General features: G+C 41.1%; 1 protein-coding gene across 1 annotated transcript in view; it reads right to left on the reverse strand.

Moving 5' to 3' along the window:
• LOC120407255 (atrial natriuretic peptide receptor 2-like) overlaps positions 1-10,842 on the reverse strand; it is a 36,109-nt gene extending 25,267 nt beyond the window's left edge. Inside the window, exons 1-6 of the mRNA XM_039542767.1 lie at positions 10,805-10,842; positions 10,312-10,435; positions 7,978-8,082; positions 7,209-7,311; positions 5,154-5,299; positions 1,650-1,722 (exon numbers count right to left, since the gene is read on the reverse strand). Of these exons, the coding sequence (XP_039398701.1) occupies positions 1,650-1,722; positions 5,154-5,299; positions 7,209-7,311; positions 7,978-8,082; positions 10,312-10,435; positions 10,805-10,818 (565 nt within the window). The 5' untranslated portion in view covers positions 10,819-10,842. The remainder of the gene's footprint in view (positions 1-1,649; positions 1,723-5,153; positions 5,300-7,208; positions 7,312-7,977; positions 8,083-10,311; positions 10,436-10,804) is intronic.
• Positions 10,843-18,820: the final 7,978 nt, after the last annotated feature.

Consider the following 18,820-nt stretch of genomic DNA (forward strand, 5'->3'; position numbering starts at 1 on the left):
TGCCCGGGTGATGTATATTCCCTTCCTTGATTTCATTCTATTACTGTAACAGACTAATATTTTCTTGACGTGATGTTTGCACTCCAAGTATGTCTGTTAGACATATGGCCGGCCTCACTTAGATGTCATTCAGCCTCTCTCTGGATATATCTCCAACTCTTCAAATTTCCAAAAAATGTCAGTCTATCCTGCCACCTAGTTGCTTTTGTTTATCTTCCCTGAACTCTGTCTAGTGCTAATCGTTGTGGTCAAGGGTTACACAGAAATGAACTCAGTATCCCAGTTGAGGTCACCTCAGAGCTAGAGAGAGGGGCAGAGGCATAATGCCATGGAACAGGGACATATCAACTCAGCACTGCACTGGCATTTTGTTACACACACACACACACACACACACACACACACACACACACACACACACACACACACACACACACACAATATCTTGGCTGCTTTTAGTAAATTAGACTCCTGATATCTGTTCCTTAAGACCATGAAGATATCTCATTATACTAGTTAGAAATGAACACACAGCTCCAAGTATCCGTACTAAATTAATGCAATAAAGTCTTATCCCATTCACTTGTACTGAACATGATATTATATATTTAAAGCAGATGGGACCTTTTCAGCAATACCTTGTGGAGGCAGGACTACAATTATAGAGTCAGATCCTCAGCTAGCGTAAATCAATGAAGATCCAATGACTTCAGTAGAGCTACATTGACCTATACCAGCTGATGATCTGGCCCATATATTTCTCCAGCATATGATAGCAATAAATGACATGGTGAATTACATGCTGTACAGCGAATGTACAGGCTGTGACAAACTACAATAATGCTCCCATGTTAAAAAATGTCCGAGTGGAAAACAAATATAATTATGGTTTTAAACATTAGGTAAATTGAAGAAAACTCAAGTGATGATGAATTACTTCAGCTACGGATAACACACAGTGGGACAAATTAAGCACTTGGTTACATCTGTGCAAATCCAACATCGCTCCACTGAAGTCACTTAAAAAGAGTATGTCAGATTATAAAGCAACTAGGGCCACCGCCATCTGTTGTGCCCATTTTCACATATTTCCAGGGGGGATTTATGTATTTTTGATCTATTCCTTTGTCTTTTATTTGTAAATCACCATAAATTACAGGAAAAAAGCCCTCAAACCATATGTGAAAAAAAAAAACCACTGACCTTTACGCTATGTCTACACTACTACTTATGTTGGTATAACTTACGTCGCTCAGGGGTGTGAATAAGCCATATGCACACACACACCAGTGACATAAATTACACCGACCTAAGCACGATGTGGACAGCACTGTGTCAGCAGGAGGGTGCTGTCTCCTGTCCGCTTAAAGCAGCTACACTAGAAGCGCTGTAAGAGAGTTAGTGCAGCTGCACTGCTGTAAGCTCTCTAGTGCAGCCATAGCCAAAGTGTTCACATTAAAATAACATCCTCAAAGGAAAACTCCAGTGATCAGCTCACAGATGCTGTGGTGACCGGCACCTATCAAAGATAGATCCTCCTCCTTTAGGTCAGACCCTTATGGAATATGGGTATATTTCCGTGTGTGCTTCATTTACACAACAGGATGTACATTGATGATAAGAGCATCAAAATGACAGTCTTTACAAACCTTGTTTGATGCGGGAGAAGTCTATAATCCAGCTTTCATCCCAAAACATCTTTTGCTTCTGATATTGAAACCACTGCAGAAAGCATAACAGGCCAAATTCATTCCTGGGGCAACTCTATTGGCTTCGGTGGAGTTGCACTAGGGATGAGTGTAGCCAATAAATCATTAGTTGTATGGATATTTTCAAATATAAAATCCTACAGGTGTCTGAACAAGAATCACCATTTTAGCCTCCATCCTCTCTCAATGTCTTTTTGACTTACTTAGAAGTAACAGATCTGGATCTAACACCAAAATACAAACATCAGTAATTCTGAAGACTAAAGAACGTGACATTTTGTAGTGGACAGTCTGATAGTTTCAGTCCATGTTTGCATTTTTGTGCACTGCACTTAGAACCCAGCTCTTACCCCAGCGATGTGGTGAACATCATTTCACATCTTGGAAATATCCAGTGCGTAAACAAATTTTATTCCCCTCCAGATAAGCAGCAGTTACTGGTCATACAGGATGTGACAATCAAAATCAGGCCCCAGAATAGCAAATTAGATGGTACATTATTACACAAAGTACTGTCACTTGTATAACATTAGATTGGACACTGTCACTATTTTGTAAATAAGATGTATGTCTAATTGATGTACCAAAAAGTTGTCAAGTACAATAAACCCATTTTATACAAGCACATACTTGTCTGTAGATCAGAGTTGCAGGTTAGCTATGATATAATAATAGAAGACAATTTAAACACAAATATTAGATGGTCAGCATTTTGCCATCCATCTCATATTACCTTCAACAGCATGCATTGGATGGATGACAAGTAACAAAAACCCAGTCTACACAAGAGTGACATCTTGGGAAGTGGTGGCAGAATTTTGGGAGAGCTCTGGGCCTGATTCCAAGCCCAGAAAATCAATGGGAGTCTTTCCACTGATTTCAATTGGCCTATGCTTTCAGGAAAAGATGTATTTTAGTGTGCAAGGACCATAATCAAACAAAGATGATAGGACTGATTCAGTACCCACTGAATTAAATGGGATCCTTTCATTGACTTTAATGGGGGCTGGAGCAGACCATATGAGAGAGAGGATCATTGGAGCATTGTGCTCTTGCTGTATACTGAAAACTGGAAACAAGTGACCTTTTCAGCTCTGTTTGTAAAAACAAGTTTATACATTGACTAAGCAACAAGCAGCAGAGAATGCTAAATAGCAGCTACCTACAGAAGCTAGGTAGATGATACTTAGCATGCACTCCAGCATAAGAGGAAAAATAACAGAGTCCCTGCAAAACAAAGAATATCTGAGACAATAGGTAAATTAGATTTATTCTGGAGGACTCACAGCTAAAACATGCATAAGTGAGAAGGGGGCTAGCTGTTTCCCTAACTCATATGATGACTTTAAAGTTATCCACTGAAATCTGTAGGAGCTTGATTGAACTCCAGCCTGTCTTGCAAAGAAGTGGGAAATGCAGGGTGAAGTGGTCTGATGTGTATTATGTTGGAAGATCCTCAATAAAAATGTTTGAGTAACAAACCAACATTGAATCAACATATGGGGTCAGATCCTTCTGCTGGACCTGAGCAGTGCCTATTTGCACCACCATGAGAACTGGCCCATGGTAATGGGCTTAGGAAACCTCAAGATATTCATCCAACTGCAATAGTTCAAGGGGCCAATGCTGTACTCCACTGGACACATTTACATGGAACAATTTCCTTCCATGAAAATGCCCTTCAGAAAAGTAGTCACAACTCTCCACTGCCCATCTGGAGTCTCTCAACGCTCTTCCCAGAAATGTCTCTCTTGCCACTAGAAAAAGCTTGCAAGAACAAAGAGGTCTTGCATTGTAACCTAACTCCACCAGAGAGGTCCTTTGGGGCCATCTGCCTGTCCCAAGTCAGGGTAAAGGAGGAGGGTTGGGCGTGGGGCTAGCAACTCCACCCTGTAAAAATCAGCTTGCTACAGAAACGCCAACGCCAATAATAGAGTTAACTTTAGCCTGGAAAAAAAAAAAGAGAAGGGTCTTCTCATGATGCGCTGGGTGGTGGGTGGCCAAAGAGGAAGCCAAGCACCGATCACCCTTCTTGCAGCCAGGAGGGAGACCACATGGAACGGAGAATGGAAGGGAGGACCAATGAAAGAGAGAAAGAAGACGGAGCAGCAGAGCAGAGAGAAGAGGAGCAACAACCTGACCCTACTAGGCATTAGCAAGATGAACAAAGGTTGATAGCAAAAAAAAATGGGCTATACAACCCCAGGCTAGAGGATGATGGCCAGATAGAGAGAGGAGATAGATCTGTTGTTGTGACCTATACGGGGGGTGGGGGAATGAATGAATGAATGATTGTAACCTGAAAGGTAACAGATCTGGGCTGTGGCAATTTGAAGCAGGAAGCTAATTCCACAGTTTTATCTAATTATATGGCCTTCAACATGGTAGTATCTAAGTGTCTCCCAGGGCTGTGACTTTAGAGTTATTCTCACAAGAGCTCTGTGAAGTAGGTACTTCTTATCCCTATTTTACAAGTAGGGAACTGGTGACTTGCCCAAGTTCGCATAGGAAGTATATGATAGAACGAGGAACTCAATCCCAACCCACTGCCTTAACCGTATGATCATCTTTCTTCCCCTGAGCAAGAGCATCCTGACTTCATTCCCTTGCAATTAACCAGGGGGTGTTAGATTGGGTGCTCCAGATGTCTCAACCACAGCAGTGTGGCACGAGGAGAGAAGTGATCCCTGGCATAACAAAGAGCCAATGCACTTATAGGTTTATAGGTTAAAACCAAGCAAGTTATCCATAATGTACACAATCAATACCATGACTATACATCTGCAAATATTTCCCTGGCAACAGCTTGCTATAACGTTCAGAAATTAATTTATGTACCTTCAGGTACAGAGGAATCTATAGGAATGCAAACAATAGAAGGGCCTATTCTGCAGAAATACTTAGTAAAAGAATAAGTAAAAATAATACATCTTACATTTATCCAGCACTTTTCATCCCAAAGGATCACAAAGCATTTTCCTTATATTGATCTGTCCTTTTATGCACACACACACACACCTTTCTGTATTCCCCCCGTGAGTCTGTTATAACAATTAATAACTACTACTAAACAAAACCCAAGGACTGGAAATGGACTGGATCTCCTAAGTTGAGGAGAGGCTCCAGCTGGTGTTAGGATGCACAGTCAGGCACGCCAGGATCATTACAGAGGAGGTGTAATCCTAGCTGTCAGCCCCTTGTGAGCCATTCTCCAGCAACGTGGGGCTGCTCTGAACTATACCTGGGCTGGTGTAGAAAGGGCCCCAGAATCAAGCAGCAACTTTTCCTCCCATTTCTCTTCTTCCCCTTTGGAGCTACCTGGGGGATTCCATGTGTAGCAGAGAACCTGTTCTGATGCTTGTGAAGAGCTGTGTTGTAAACAATAAAATAATGGAGACACCACGATGGAAATAAAAGAGAGAGCAGATTTCATTTGACACTTACCACTATTGTCAGAATGAAGCCAGCACAGACTAAACATATTGGTAAAGCAATTGCTATCCTGGCATCAGCTGTGAGTGGGCATTCCCCACAGTCAGCTGGACATGTGGAACAGCTTTCATCTTCTTCACAAACACCATCTCCGCAGACTGGGCAAAAAGGGATGTAGAGAGCAAAATACTTGAAAATAGCTCTATCCACTCTTAGGACTCAATTCAGTAACAAATACATAGGGCTCCTGAGCTGGGGATCCCCAGGAGTGGCCACAGAATATCTGAAAGAACAGGTTTTGAGGGATTCTAGGATCTTTGTCCTGCAGTTGAAAGCTGTGGATTTTAAATGTAATCTAGGGACCCTTAAAATACACTGACCTTAGACTAACTGTGGACATCAGAGCTTTTGACATGTTGTTGCAGATGGAATCATAGATTATTAGGGTTGGAAGGGACCTCAAGAGATCATCTAGTCCAACCCCCTGCTCAAAGCAGAACCAATCCCCAAATGCCCCCCTCAAGGATTGAACTCACAACCCTGGGTTTAGCAGGCCAATGCTCAAACCACTGGTTGTTACCTTTTGTCTGTTTATTTCTTGTCACCTGTCTTGCCTGTTTAGACTGTATGTTCTTGAAGACAGGGACTGTCCCTTACTGTGAATACTCAGCCAGGGGCGGCTCTAGACATTTCACCGCCCCAAACACAGCGGCATGCCATGGGGGGGCGCTCTGCCGGTCGCCGGTCCCACGGCTCCGGTGGACCTCCCACAGGCGTGCCTGTGGAGGGTCCGCTGGTCCCGCGGCTTCGGTGGAGCCTGCCTGCCGCCCTCCCAGTGACCGGCAGAGTGCCCCCCGCGGCATGCCGCCCCAAGCACGCGCTTGGCGTGCTGGGGCCTGGAGCCGCCCCTGTACTCAGCCCAGCCCTTGGGAGACCCAGGAGTCAGGAGAACAGAAAGCCATCTTTGCCCCCTTTCCTTTCAATCAGCAGGACTGGTATTCAGTAGTATGAATAACTTCAAGCAAAATGAACAAACCAACCATGCTTGGAGGTGTTTCAAATGAAAGCTCATGAAAATTAGAACCAATATCAGATGTAATGTAATTTAAATGGAAGTTGCTCTGTTTGAACATCAGCAAATGATCACAAAATTGAAAAGTATCCTCGAAAGAGATGATCTTTACAGATGAGATGTCTGTTTTGTTTTGTAGGCAATAGATCCAATGGCAAATGGTAACTTCATTAAATAATCACTGTTTTCTCGTTTCATTTACTAAAACATAATCCCAGTGGGAATTTCTTTAGATATTTTAGTGTGAAAGTCAATGGCAAAACTCCCATTAATTCCAAGGGGGCCTGTATTTCACCCATGGATCTTCACTAGTAGAATGCTGTACCTCAGATTCTCAAGCAAGAGAAGACTTAGTGCCACTGAGATGAGCGAAAGCACAGATCTCCTAACTACCAAAATGTTCTGCCTGCTTCAGATCTATTCCATTGTAATCTGCGTTCCAGTACTATGCCCATCACAGAGGTCTCTGAATGCCTAACAATTATATTAAAATGAACACAAGAGCACTGCATTGGGCAGTGTTTTTGAGGTTTATATGAACAGTAGCACCAGGCTCAAGAATCACTTGTGTTTGCACGTTAGCTGTCATGCCTCAGTCTAGCCTGCTTCCTGTCTGATGACGAGTGTCCATATACTTCCTGTCTGATGACGAGTGTCCATATACTGGAAAGAGACCATGTGGTAGAACAGTTTTGCATCCCTATGACATCCCAACAAGCCTTGTAGTGCCTGAAGCTGCTGGTTCTGGTATTTGATTTCAGCTGTTTGACCAAGTGCAGCCTTTTACAGGGTTCTCATGTCCTACACAGGCAATGAGAAGCTGGAAAAACTTCAGAGATTTCAAGTGGTTTGAAAAAGAATTGTGGAACTATTTGATGGGATACATTCACTTGTAAAGGGGCTATGAGGGCTTTTGTTCTTCTAACCTACCAGTACAATTGGAGGGCTGAGTAATTCCTGTTTAAAATACGAGACGTCTTTATTTCATACTGTACCTACTGCAGGTAGAACAGTGGTTTTGGCTTCCAGAGCAACTTGCATTTTCCCAACCCTGATGTGTGCGATGAGAGAGGTCACCCCCACATGAACCAAAACGACCTGCCAAACAAACAGCCATTGCTTTAAAGTTCATACATTGGACTTTTTTAACACCAATAATCTAATCTCCTTTCCCCTAGATTTATTATTTCACCTTCTTCTTATTTGCAGGCAATGGAGGTCTCATAATCTTCCCATCAGCTCATGTCGCAACATGATCAATTGCTCCAAACCTCATTGGATATTGTTACCAGAATGGATGCTAAATGGCTACTCAAGACCTCTGTCTCTCCACAAGGGAGTCTGTAACTCCACCCAAACCTACTGCTGCACATGCAGTTCTGTTGACTAGGTCAGCCTCTGGGAGAGGCAAAGTCTATGTTCTTCCAAGACCTTTGGGGTGCAGATAGCCTCAGCTATTTCCATACATGTTTTTCAGACATGTTGGCAACCCTCACGGAGCTGCCACGAAGTGAGAGAAGTGAGACAAGCAGAAGTAGAATCCAGTCCTCTGGAAACAAGATGCTAGGTGCACTCAGTTCCCAGTAAAGTCAGTTGGAAGCTGAACGCACTCAGCACCTTGCAGTATCAGGCCTTTATCCTGCAGCCTTTATATGCACATAACTCCAAAATGAAATAAGTGGGAGGATTTCCTACCTAAGGACTGCGGGATCTGGCCTGCTAGAAGAAAGGTCTAGAGCATAGTATGCCGTAAATGTACTATACCTTGGCAGTCCAGTTCGTCTGACTCATTTTTCCAGCTGTAGATAAGGTATGAGTAAATATCTGGCCATCATCTGGAATCCACGGGCCACATATTCCACCTTTCCCCTTTACCAAACAGAGCAGTTATATCAATAGATAATAAAACAAGGAAAATTCCAGGCCTTAATACTCTTAAATTTAGTACTCTTTGGAGGCCTTGTGCTTTATTCCAATAACTAGCAATGTATTATTCATTATTAAATGCTCAATCATAAATGACACCATTGTGTGCTAAAATAAAACACAAACAAATGGAAAGGAGCACATGGATTGATAGTCCAGTTTAAAATTCCACAAAATTCTCACACACTTAAAGTCCATGAGCCATATTCTGTCCTCATCTAAATCTGGAGTAACTTTATTGAAGTTAATGGAGTTATTCTGTATTTACTTCACTATAACTAAAAGCAGAATTTTGTCCACAATTTTTTATTCTCTACATGGTAGATTCACTGTAGCTCTCTCTTCTTTATTTATTTATTTATTTATTTATGACAACTATGGGATATGGTGCTTATTCACGAAAGTTCTTATTTCCAGAGCGTTTCTCATTAAGATTGCATCAACTTTAATTTCCCAGCAGCTGCAGCCATAGAGAATTATAATGGCTGTCTGAGGATCATGGGTTTTTAAATGGCGTAATCCTTCTTGCTAAATTTCAGATATGTATTGAGGCATTTCTGTTCATGCACTTTAAAATACATTTCGCCAAAAAAAATGGATTGCTCATGCTTGCTGAGGTAAAACCAGGAGTAATGGTCTCAAGTTGCAGTGGGAGAGGTTTAGGTTGGATATTAGGAAAAACTTTTTCATTAGAAAGGTGGTGAAGCTCTGGAATGGGTTATCCAGGGAGGTTATGGAATCCCCTTCCTTAGAGGTTTTTAAGGTCAGGCTTGACAAAGCCCTGGCTGGGATGATTTAGGTGGGGATTGTTCCTGCTTTGAGCAGGGGGTTGGACTAGATGACCTCCTGAGGTCCCTTCCAACCCTGATATTCTATGATTCTATGATTCTACCTAAAAAGATGACACTGTATTGAAAGCCCCTGCTTAATGGAAAGAGCTTTATTTGTAACTATCCATTCACTAGCACAAGCCCACTTTCCTACAGCGGTTTTGCTCTATGGGGGCTATTTTATAGACGCTTGCCTTGTCTAAGCAGGAAAGCTCAAAAATATTTCAAACTTTAAAAGCAAGAGTCTGGGTGGTGCCTTTGTGCTAGAATCACTCACAGATCTCACCCTCCCCACAAGGATTTGGGGGTAGACCACCTCCACAACAGTGTACCCTCTCTCTTCCCACAGAGGGTGGTGTGTGGACACGGGAGTGATACTGAGGGAGGTGGCAGCCAGTGGGCAGACTGAGGGAGGACTGGGCATGCTGACAGGATGCATATTGTGCTGTGCAGTGCCAGTGGAGATTCCAGCCAAAAAATTACACCGCCACAGGCTGGATGATATTTCTGTAGCCCCCTTCCTTCAAGGGGAAGTCAGCTGGGGAATCCCTAATGGAGTGGCTCCAATAGAGCTGTGCTGACAAGGAGCAGGGCTACAGCTGCTGTGGAGGCACAGGGGCCTTGGTGCAGCTGGGTGGGATGAACATGATTTATGGGCTAGACATGTGCCTTCTTTCAGCAGGAGAGAATACATTTAAAACGTAATGAGTGGAATCTCGCAGAACTTCCTCTCCTTTCTGGTCCTATGGGTACTATCTGTCCCTCCATAAATACAAATAGACTAAATTGTTCTAACATATCATTCTGGAGCCACCATTTTAAATATGGTAAATATGCAAAGTGAAGAGGAACAGACTGTCCCACTCTGCAATTTAGCACAAACATCCACCTTGACTTCCGTGAGCCAGGATTTCACCCAGTCTGTTTGAGTACAAGTACCCTAACAGAGTCCAGAAGAAATGGATGGATTCTTCTTGCCGGGCAAAGTCAGCCTTCAGGAGCTTATTGTCTGGCCTTTGAATGCTTTTCCTACCTTGATCAAATATGATACAATCAGTTCCTATAGGGCCCAACCCTGCAAGTCACTGAGCAACTCCCACTGATGTAATGGAAAGTGCTGGATGGTCAGAACCTCTGAAAATCAGGCTGTTTCGGTCTCTAGCAGCCTGCTCCAAAGTCTGCTGAAATCAATGGCAGTCCTTCTATTGGCTTTAATGAACTTTGGATCCGGCCCTAATATGGACTTAGGGGCCTAATTTTAGGCCCTAGTTTTTCATTATGTTGTCCTGGCTATTAAAGTATCTCATCTAGCATGCAGAACAGACCCACCCGACGTACTAACCATGAAGGCCAAAGGGCAGGAGTGGATGTTGGCGTGATGGACACAGCAGTTCTCTCCGTTTGCATCTTTCCAGTTGGAAGGGCACTCTTGTTCTTCACAGAACTTCTTGGCTGCCGCAGCATTGCTAACCATTTTTTTAAATACAAAGAGAGGATTTTATATTCATTTCTCATTCCTAAAAATTTTTTAACGGGCATGTAATGAAGTCCTGATCTTTACACTGCACAGATATACACAGCAGGAGACACACTGCTATTTCTTTATATGGTTTTGCTGTGTGTGGAAATAGCCCCACAGCGATGGATTTCTGCTATCAACTGGGCCACCATCTGGTCCCAGGCAGAAAAGGTCTGGCAGCTGTTAATCCTCCAGCAGTTGCCGACTCCTCAACCTGGCCTTCCACCCTGACACTACCACCAGATGGGGAATCATGGCCACACAACCCCTGGCTCAGATCCTCATGCCACTTCTGATGATGTCCATCTCTACTTACAGTCTCTGCACCATCTCACATGAGTGATTGTCTCTCTGAACTTCAGGACATTCCATTGTAAACATTCTTTACTTCAAAACAATGTAACTGATTTTTTTCAAGTGTGGCTTACTTTGTAGATATGACTGAGACTTAAAATCTAAAGACTTTATATGGTGTACTGTTACTGGATTCAAAGCTCTATGAAAAAACCAACAGTTTTTATCCCATTGCAAACTGTATTAACTGACAAGTAATTTGTAGTGTTATAAAAGGAGAATACATTTTAAGGAAACAGAGTTAAGGTTCACCTAGGGTAAATTTTTCAAGAGTGGCTTAAGGGCAGACTTACAAAGGGGTTTAGGCACCTAAAGATGCAATTAGGTGGCTAGTAGGATTCATAAAAGTGCTGAAGCAGGAGAGGCACCTAACTCACATTGACTTCTCCTAGCTCCTAACTTGGAGTTAGGCACCTGACCTGTTTAGCACTTTTGAAAATCCCACTAGCCACCTATCTGCATCTTCAGGCACCTAAATACCTTTGAAAATCTGGTCCCTGGGCACTTTTTAACATTTTACTCCAAAACTCTAAGATCTCCATTCAGCAAAGCACTTAAGTACTTGCCTCATTCTGGGCCCAATCCAAAGCCCAGAAGTTGATAGAATGATTCCTATCCACTCTAATGGCCTTGGGATCAGGTAGTTAAAGCAAGGCAGCATCCCATTGATGCTAATGGGACTTACGTCCCTGCTTAAAGAGAGGCACATACTTAAGCATCTTGTTGAACTGGGTCCTAAGGGTCCTGTCTTTGTGTGTTTGATACCTGTGTGTATTATTAATGCATTCAGAGTGAGATTTTCAAGCATTCCTAAATCATTTATGAGCACAAGTCCCATTGGAAAGACTGTAGCAATAATCCTACTTCCAGCTACTGGAGAAAGTTTATTTTATGGCTATGTCATCACAATACTATAATTTACTGCTATGACATTATAGCTATAAATATATTTTGGAAAAATTTAAAAAAAGTTTTTCCATTACTATTACAGATCATTACTAAAGTTTATCCAAAAGCCCTCGGTACCCAAATGAATGAAATACAACTTTCTGATTAAAGCCACCTATACTGTCAAAATCCCGCCCCCCTTCCCCAACAATCTTGAATATCAGCTTTAAATTGTAAAGAACATGTAAAAAAAATTCTCTCTGAAGAACTACTCTCACAAATCGAACCTTGTAAAAATGAACGCATGGGAGGGCACAGGAACCTTTTCTGTGTAATCTGAATTTTTTAATTTACTGTCTTTTGTAACCCACCAAATACAAAAAAACAACATAGAAAATGGTGAAATGAGGTTAAGGCCCCAACCCTACATTGCTCTGCATGGATCACAGTACATGACTGGGGCCTAAATATGCATCTCAGTGATCCTATGTCACAAGCTGCTCAGCTTTTACACTTGTCATTCCAATGGCATCATGTTAATCCCTCGATTTTGCCTTATTATACACCGTTAGGTTTGTAGAAGTCTCTGTAAGTGTGTTGATATAGATACATTAGGAAAATTCTGGCTCCATTGAAGTAAATCAGAAATTTGTCATTGACTTCAGCAGTCACAGGCCTAGGTCCATACTGTAGTTAATGTGTGTGTTGGACATTAAAAATTATTAGTAGTATTATTATTCATATTGAGACCTATAGGCCACAACCAAGTTGGGTCCCAGTGTGCTAGACTCTAAACAAACATATCCCTGCCCCGGTGATCTCAGAATGCAAAAGGTAAGACATAACAGTGGGATGAAACAATCAGGATGGGTTGAGGACAGGAAAGATGAATAACAAATATAATAGCATGTGCACCACCCAACTATTCAGCAGCGGTGAGTATTATTATTATTAATACAAATTATTACTTGTATTACCATAGTATGTTTGAGCCCCAGTCATGGACCCAGGCCCCACTGTGCTAGGCACTGTACAAAGAACAAAAAGGTGGCCCCTGCTCCAGAGAACTTACAATATAAATACAAAACAAGAAACAACAGATGGACACAGAGAACACAAAGGGGAAGTACAAGTAAACAATGAGACAATATTGGTCAACAAGTTCGGCAGTGGTCTCATCACACCAGTGGCCTACCCAATCCCAGGAGCTTAATCCATTGACACCTTGTCTACACACAAACCTGCACCTGGAGGTGGTACCTGTGAGAAAGGAGTCTGTTTTGCACAGCATAGTGGTAAAAGTGATCTGAAGCAAAGACTGCATACGTTACATTGAAGAACTCCCCACTCACAGCCTTTTCTGGAGGTCTCTGGACCCAGGCCATCTCAAGACCTAGAAATAACACACAGTGATGGGTCAACATGTTTGGTTTCACCGACTACAGCTATGTGCAACTGGACAAATTGTTCTGGAGCAGAAATCCAATTGAAATGTAAATGTTTTCACAAATATTCTTCCTGTCATTACTGCTGGCCCATGTATCGTGTACAGGTAGTTCCAAAATAAGATCTATTGGAGAAGAAGTGTGTTTAGATTTTTTTCCCCTACCATGTGCAAGCTAACTAATCAGAGCACGTGGAAACTTAGGACCAAACCCTACTCACTTTTCTCAGGTGGGCCTGATGCTCTTCTGACTTGTATCAATTTCACTCCAGTGTAACTCAGCTGACTTCAGTGCAATTATTCCTGATTTACACTGTTTTCCAGCTAGCAACAGTTAAGAACATAAGAACGGCCATGCTGGGTCAGATCAAAGAACCATCTAGCCCAGTATCCTGTCTTCCGACAGTGGCCAATGCCAGGTACCCATCCCCTGTCATCCATTCCCAGCTTCTGGCAAACAGAGGCTAGAGAAACCATCCCTGCCCTTCCTGGCTGACAGCCATTGATGGACCTATCCTCCAGGAACGTATCTAGTTCTTTTTTGAACCCTGTTATAGTCTTGGCCTTCACAACATCCTCTGGCAAGGAATTCCACAGGCTGACTGTGCATTGTGTGAAAAAATACTTTCTTTTGTTTGTTTTAAACCTGCTGCCTTTTAGTTTCATTTGGTGACCCCTAGTTCTTGTGTTATGAGAAGGAGTAAATAACACGTCCTTATTTACTTTCTCCACATCAGTCATGATTTATAGACCTCTATTCTATCTCCCCTTAGTCCCTTTTCCAAGCTGAAAAATCCGTGTCTTATTAATCTCTTGGCTATGTCAAGCCATAAATACAGCCCTTCTTTCTCAGAGGGTATATTACTGAACAGAGTAGTAGGAATCATTAATACACACAGAGCTAATTCCTGAAAACCCTTACTCACATGAATAGTCCTTACTTAAGCAAGTAGTCTTCTTAAACAGGACTACTCATGTGAGTAAGGGTTACTATTCTGTAGTGATTGCCTTTTCCTTATAATCAGATGTGATTAGAACTTATTACACTGGAGTTTTCCTTTATCACAATATTCTTCTCTTGCCCACCGCTTGGTGATCTAAACGATTTGTTTCTGCGCATGGTTCCCTTTTCAGATATAAAAGGGTTAATTATAAAAGAAACAATCCTTTTGGGTCAACGGCATTAGAGGAACAATCATAACAAATCATTAATAATGAATATAAGAGAAGAGACAAAAGAAAGCTCACTTTATATATTATTCTAGCCAGATTTTCACAAATTATTAAAAGGTAAAATAATTGTTTAGGTTGAGAGTATTTCATGGCAGCTAGGTGAGAGGTCAAAATAAATTTCTTAGAGCAAAAGGCTTTATTTCCTTGAAAAGGATTCACAACAGCAGCAAATCCCTTTATTTAATTCTATTCACACATAGATACATATGCACACCAAAGAACTAGTGTTTGTTTCTAATTTATAGCAATGAGAGCCATAATATTTGTCTCTAGCTCAGTTTTCATCTGCATCTAGGACATTGGTTCTCAAACTTTTGTCCTGGTGACCTCTCTAACACAACAAGCCTCTGAGTGCGACCCCCCCTCCTTTATATATATATATAAAATACCATTATAAATGCTGGATGCAAAGCAGGGTTTGGGGTGGAGGCTGACAGCTTGCAACCCCCACCATGTAATAATCTTGCGACCCCCTGAGGGGTCCTGACCCCCAGTTTGAGAACCCTTGTTCTAGGAGCAGGTAAAGGTATTTTACAGAAACTGTACAAAGCTTAAAGATCATTCTAAAATTGGTTACAAAGGGCACATATTAGTTATTCATCAGGGTTGGGGAAAACAAAACTCTAGCTCCCCTCCCCTTCCTTCTCTTTGTTTCCTATTACATTCATTTTGCATTTTGGTTCACTGGTAACTTTGCTAATGCAATTGACTTTCTTGAAACAAACAGCTGTTTTAATCATGGATAACAGAGATGCTAAATACGCCAGGGTAGAGAATGTCGAGTTTATAGTCGATATTCTCTGAACTTCACCATTTAATCTGAACTTTGAGGCAATGTTAACACTATTATGTTACATTCTGAGCCTGAGCCTACAGTCTGTACACAGACTTCGATGGGAGTTTTACCAATTTTTTATAGGTTGTAGGATTGGGTCCTTTTATTTCTCTTTGCAGCAGTACGTCAAACATTGCATTTCATCCTAACCTTTTCCAGCATTTATATAACTGTTTATTTGCATTAATTATTTAGCTTCTTATTTCTGATTACTCCTAAACTTTAAAAAAAACACTTTGAGTTTCAAAGTTTCAAACAAGTAGCCTTTACGTTTCTGATTCTTTTGCCCTAGAAACTCATCTTTCAAAGTATTATACGTAGGTGTATAAAGATCTGAGATTCGTTATTTGTTTCTATTGAATAGAAGTTGGGGCCGGGGATGAAAATACATATGGAGACTGTTTAGCTTAGTGTTTAAATGAATCCCATCCAATCTGGAGCTGGCACAGTATAATTGAACCAAGTACTAAATACAATCTGGCTGCAATGCAGGGCTGTTTGTTTGCTTTGTTTTGTTTAGGCTGCTTTAGTTTTTTCTAATGTCAAACAAAATTCCTTGCTTGAAGACAATGATTTCATTCTTTTTTAATCATCCTAATTATGTTCCCTTTGGAACAGATATGCTCCAGACAAATATTTATTCTGAAGTGTATGTGTGCTGGCCACTTTCCTTGACTTAATTCATCTGGAAAGAGACGTTGCTGCTGACTGAAATATTTTCCACTAGGTTTGAGACCTGAGATGTATTAGGAATTATTCTGATTACTTAAATGTTCATGTTCTCATCCATTTTCCTAGCAGGCAGAGATGATCTTCCCTGAGCAACTGTGGGACACACTCACCTCCACAGTCCAGCATGTTATACTCATCTGGTTTTTCCAGGGGCCAGCAATCATAGTCACTGTTATCCAGGTCGTGCCACCCGTCCACTAATATCACCTGCCATGGAAAAAACATACCAAATAATCCGGTAAAACAGAGGAATTTGTGTCTACAAAATCTGTTCTCTTAATATAAGAAATCTCTCCAACTTTCTGGAACAAAGATCACAGCCAGGAATAACCTAAATGCTCAGAAACTAGATTACAGGTTCATTATATTCCCACATGCTCCCCCTCCGCCCCTCAAAATTATTTCCAAAACAATAAGAGAAACTCAGCTAATCCAGTTGTGCTTTGGGTTTAAACAGAGCTCAGCGTGTGTGCTTTTTAAATATCACGCTCCAGCCAAATCGTCTCTTCCTTTTATTTTTCATTTTAAATAATTTTTTAATAAAATACCTTTAATAAAATAAATATAAACATGTTTTATAACATAAGAGTTATACTGACTTTTTTTTAGAATCTATTTTTTCTTAATAGTATTTTATTAATGCAACTATGTTCTATTAATAAAAGTAGAATATATTAATCAACTGATGGGACTCAAAGCATATAGCAGAAAAACAGCAGGATCTATTATGAGTTATATTTCACTTTATATACTAGAATAGAATAGAGTAATATAGTCTGCTGTTTTTCTTGGTATTAGTAAAATAATATGATAGACCATGTTCTTCTAATGTATTCTGCTATTCTATATATTGGAAGAATAGAATAAAATACAATATGATATATTCTTCTCATATATTCTGCATATTAGTAAAACACTAAATAGAATAGAATATAGTCTTCAAATGCATTCTCTAATTATTGTTCCATACATTTAGTAGAATAGGATGCAACATATTCTCCTAATTATTTTCCTATATATTAGCAGAATAGAATATTTTCTTCTAACAGATTCTGCCATTAGTCTTCTGCCTAGGAGTGGAAGAGAGTAGAACCAATTGTTTCTATCTATATTAGTGAAATAGAATATATTAGGAACAAGCCGTAACTAGGAAGTATTAACAGCAACCACTGCAATAAAATATTATTAATTTCTTGACTATGCACCATATAGGAGCAGGATCTATGCAGTTTACCTACCAGTAAACTGAGGAGGCTTCGGAGCCCAGGAGCAGGTGTTTTGGCAGCTCCCATGGTCCCAAACAAGCATCAAGCCCAGTTAGCTTCAGGGCTGCTGCTGTTGCAGCTCAGCTGGGTTCTTCCCTCCCTACAGGTTTCCAGGGGTTTATCAGTGCTCTAGCTGCTGCAGTTATTTGTCTTCCCTCCTTTCCCCATCCCTTTGTGGAGTGGGAATCTCCCCCCTATCCCTAGCAAAGCACCTGGGAGGAGGCAGCAGGTTGTCATCTCAGCCACAGAACAGCTCCCCTCCAAATGCCCAGGCACTGAGGGAAGGGTTTTCCCTCCCCTCAGCACCGGGAAGGAACAGGAGTGTGAGGACTTTAGCCCCTCGCCCATGTTGCTTCTGACCCTCAGGTCTTCTCTGTTCCCTGTTAGGAAATTTCCCTGGAGGGCAGATAAGACAGTTGAAGAAAAATACAGGCTGGGTCTGGGGTAAAATGGATTCATAGATTCTAAGCACAGAAGGGACCAATCTGATCTAGTCTGATGTCCTGCATAACCCCAGTCATAGAATTCCACCCAGTTACCCCTGCATTCAGCCCGATAACGTGTGTTTGATTGCGAACACACTGCTTCTGCACATGCAGTATGCTATCTATTGATTTGGTGGGCCTAGGGCTATATTAAAGCTCACTTCTGCTGCACTCAGTTTCCCTCTGTGTTTCACTTTAAATTCTGACTGCAAGCCCAATAGCTCAGAATGAAATTTGGTCACCGAAGGGTTGGAAATTCTTAAGAGAAAGTTTGTGTAGGCAATCTCAGAATTCAAATTCATACCTGAGGGTGAAAAGAAAAAAGGGCCTTGAGAGAAATCTCAACAACATACTTCATACATAGTGCTATTTATCTTTAAAAAAATAGAGAGACTTGTATACAGTAGGATTGTTTATCCTATGTGTTTTGCTCCTTATTCTGGTTCTTTTCATTTGTCACTCAAAGCTGTTTGATTATCATTAGCAGAGCCAGCTCCTCTGCTGGTGTGAATCAGCAGAGAACCATTGACTTCATTTAGTGACACCAGTCACTACAATACTGTACTGTTGTCATTCAGATTGGTCCCTTTAAAGGGCCTCTGAATGATTCAATGGAAAAAGAAACTTATAGTGACTTGAATGGAATTACACTGATTCACACCAGCTGACCTCTATGCTGACATATTTATGTCTATGGGTTGTTTGTAAACTGCTTGCTATGTCTTTGGGTATTAACTAGTCATTATTTGTGGTGCGCAGCTGGTCACTTAGGTCACATGGCACTGCTTCAGTTTCCTAATTGGATGGCTAACTTTTAGAATCAAATAGAAGGTAATTAAAGAGATTTCAAGATTGATGTTTGAATAAGTCCCGTGTAAATCTTTGTGTAGACACATTCACATCAGTATTCATGAGACTCAATATTCTTGAACAAAGCAACATGCATATAAATATTTGCAAAAAAAATAACAAGGTTTATAAATATTGCTGAAGGAAGTTTGTGCTGTATTTTAACATACACATTGTGCTTCCTTAGAAGATTTATCTTAGAGGATTTAGTTGAAATATACCGGTAGATTCAAATTTAGGAATATTT

The sequence above is a fragment of the Mauremys reevesii genome, linkage group 6 (assembly GCF_016161935.1).
Source record: "Mauremys reevesii isolate NIE-2019 linkage group 6, ASM1616193v1, whole genome shotgun sequence".
Lineage (NCBI taxonomy): Eukaryota > Metazoa > Chordata > Testudines > Geoemydidae > Mauremys > Mauremys reevesii.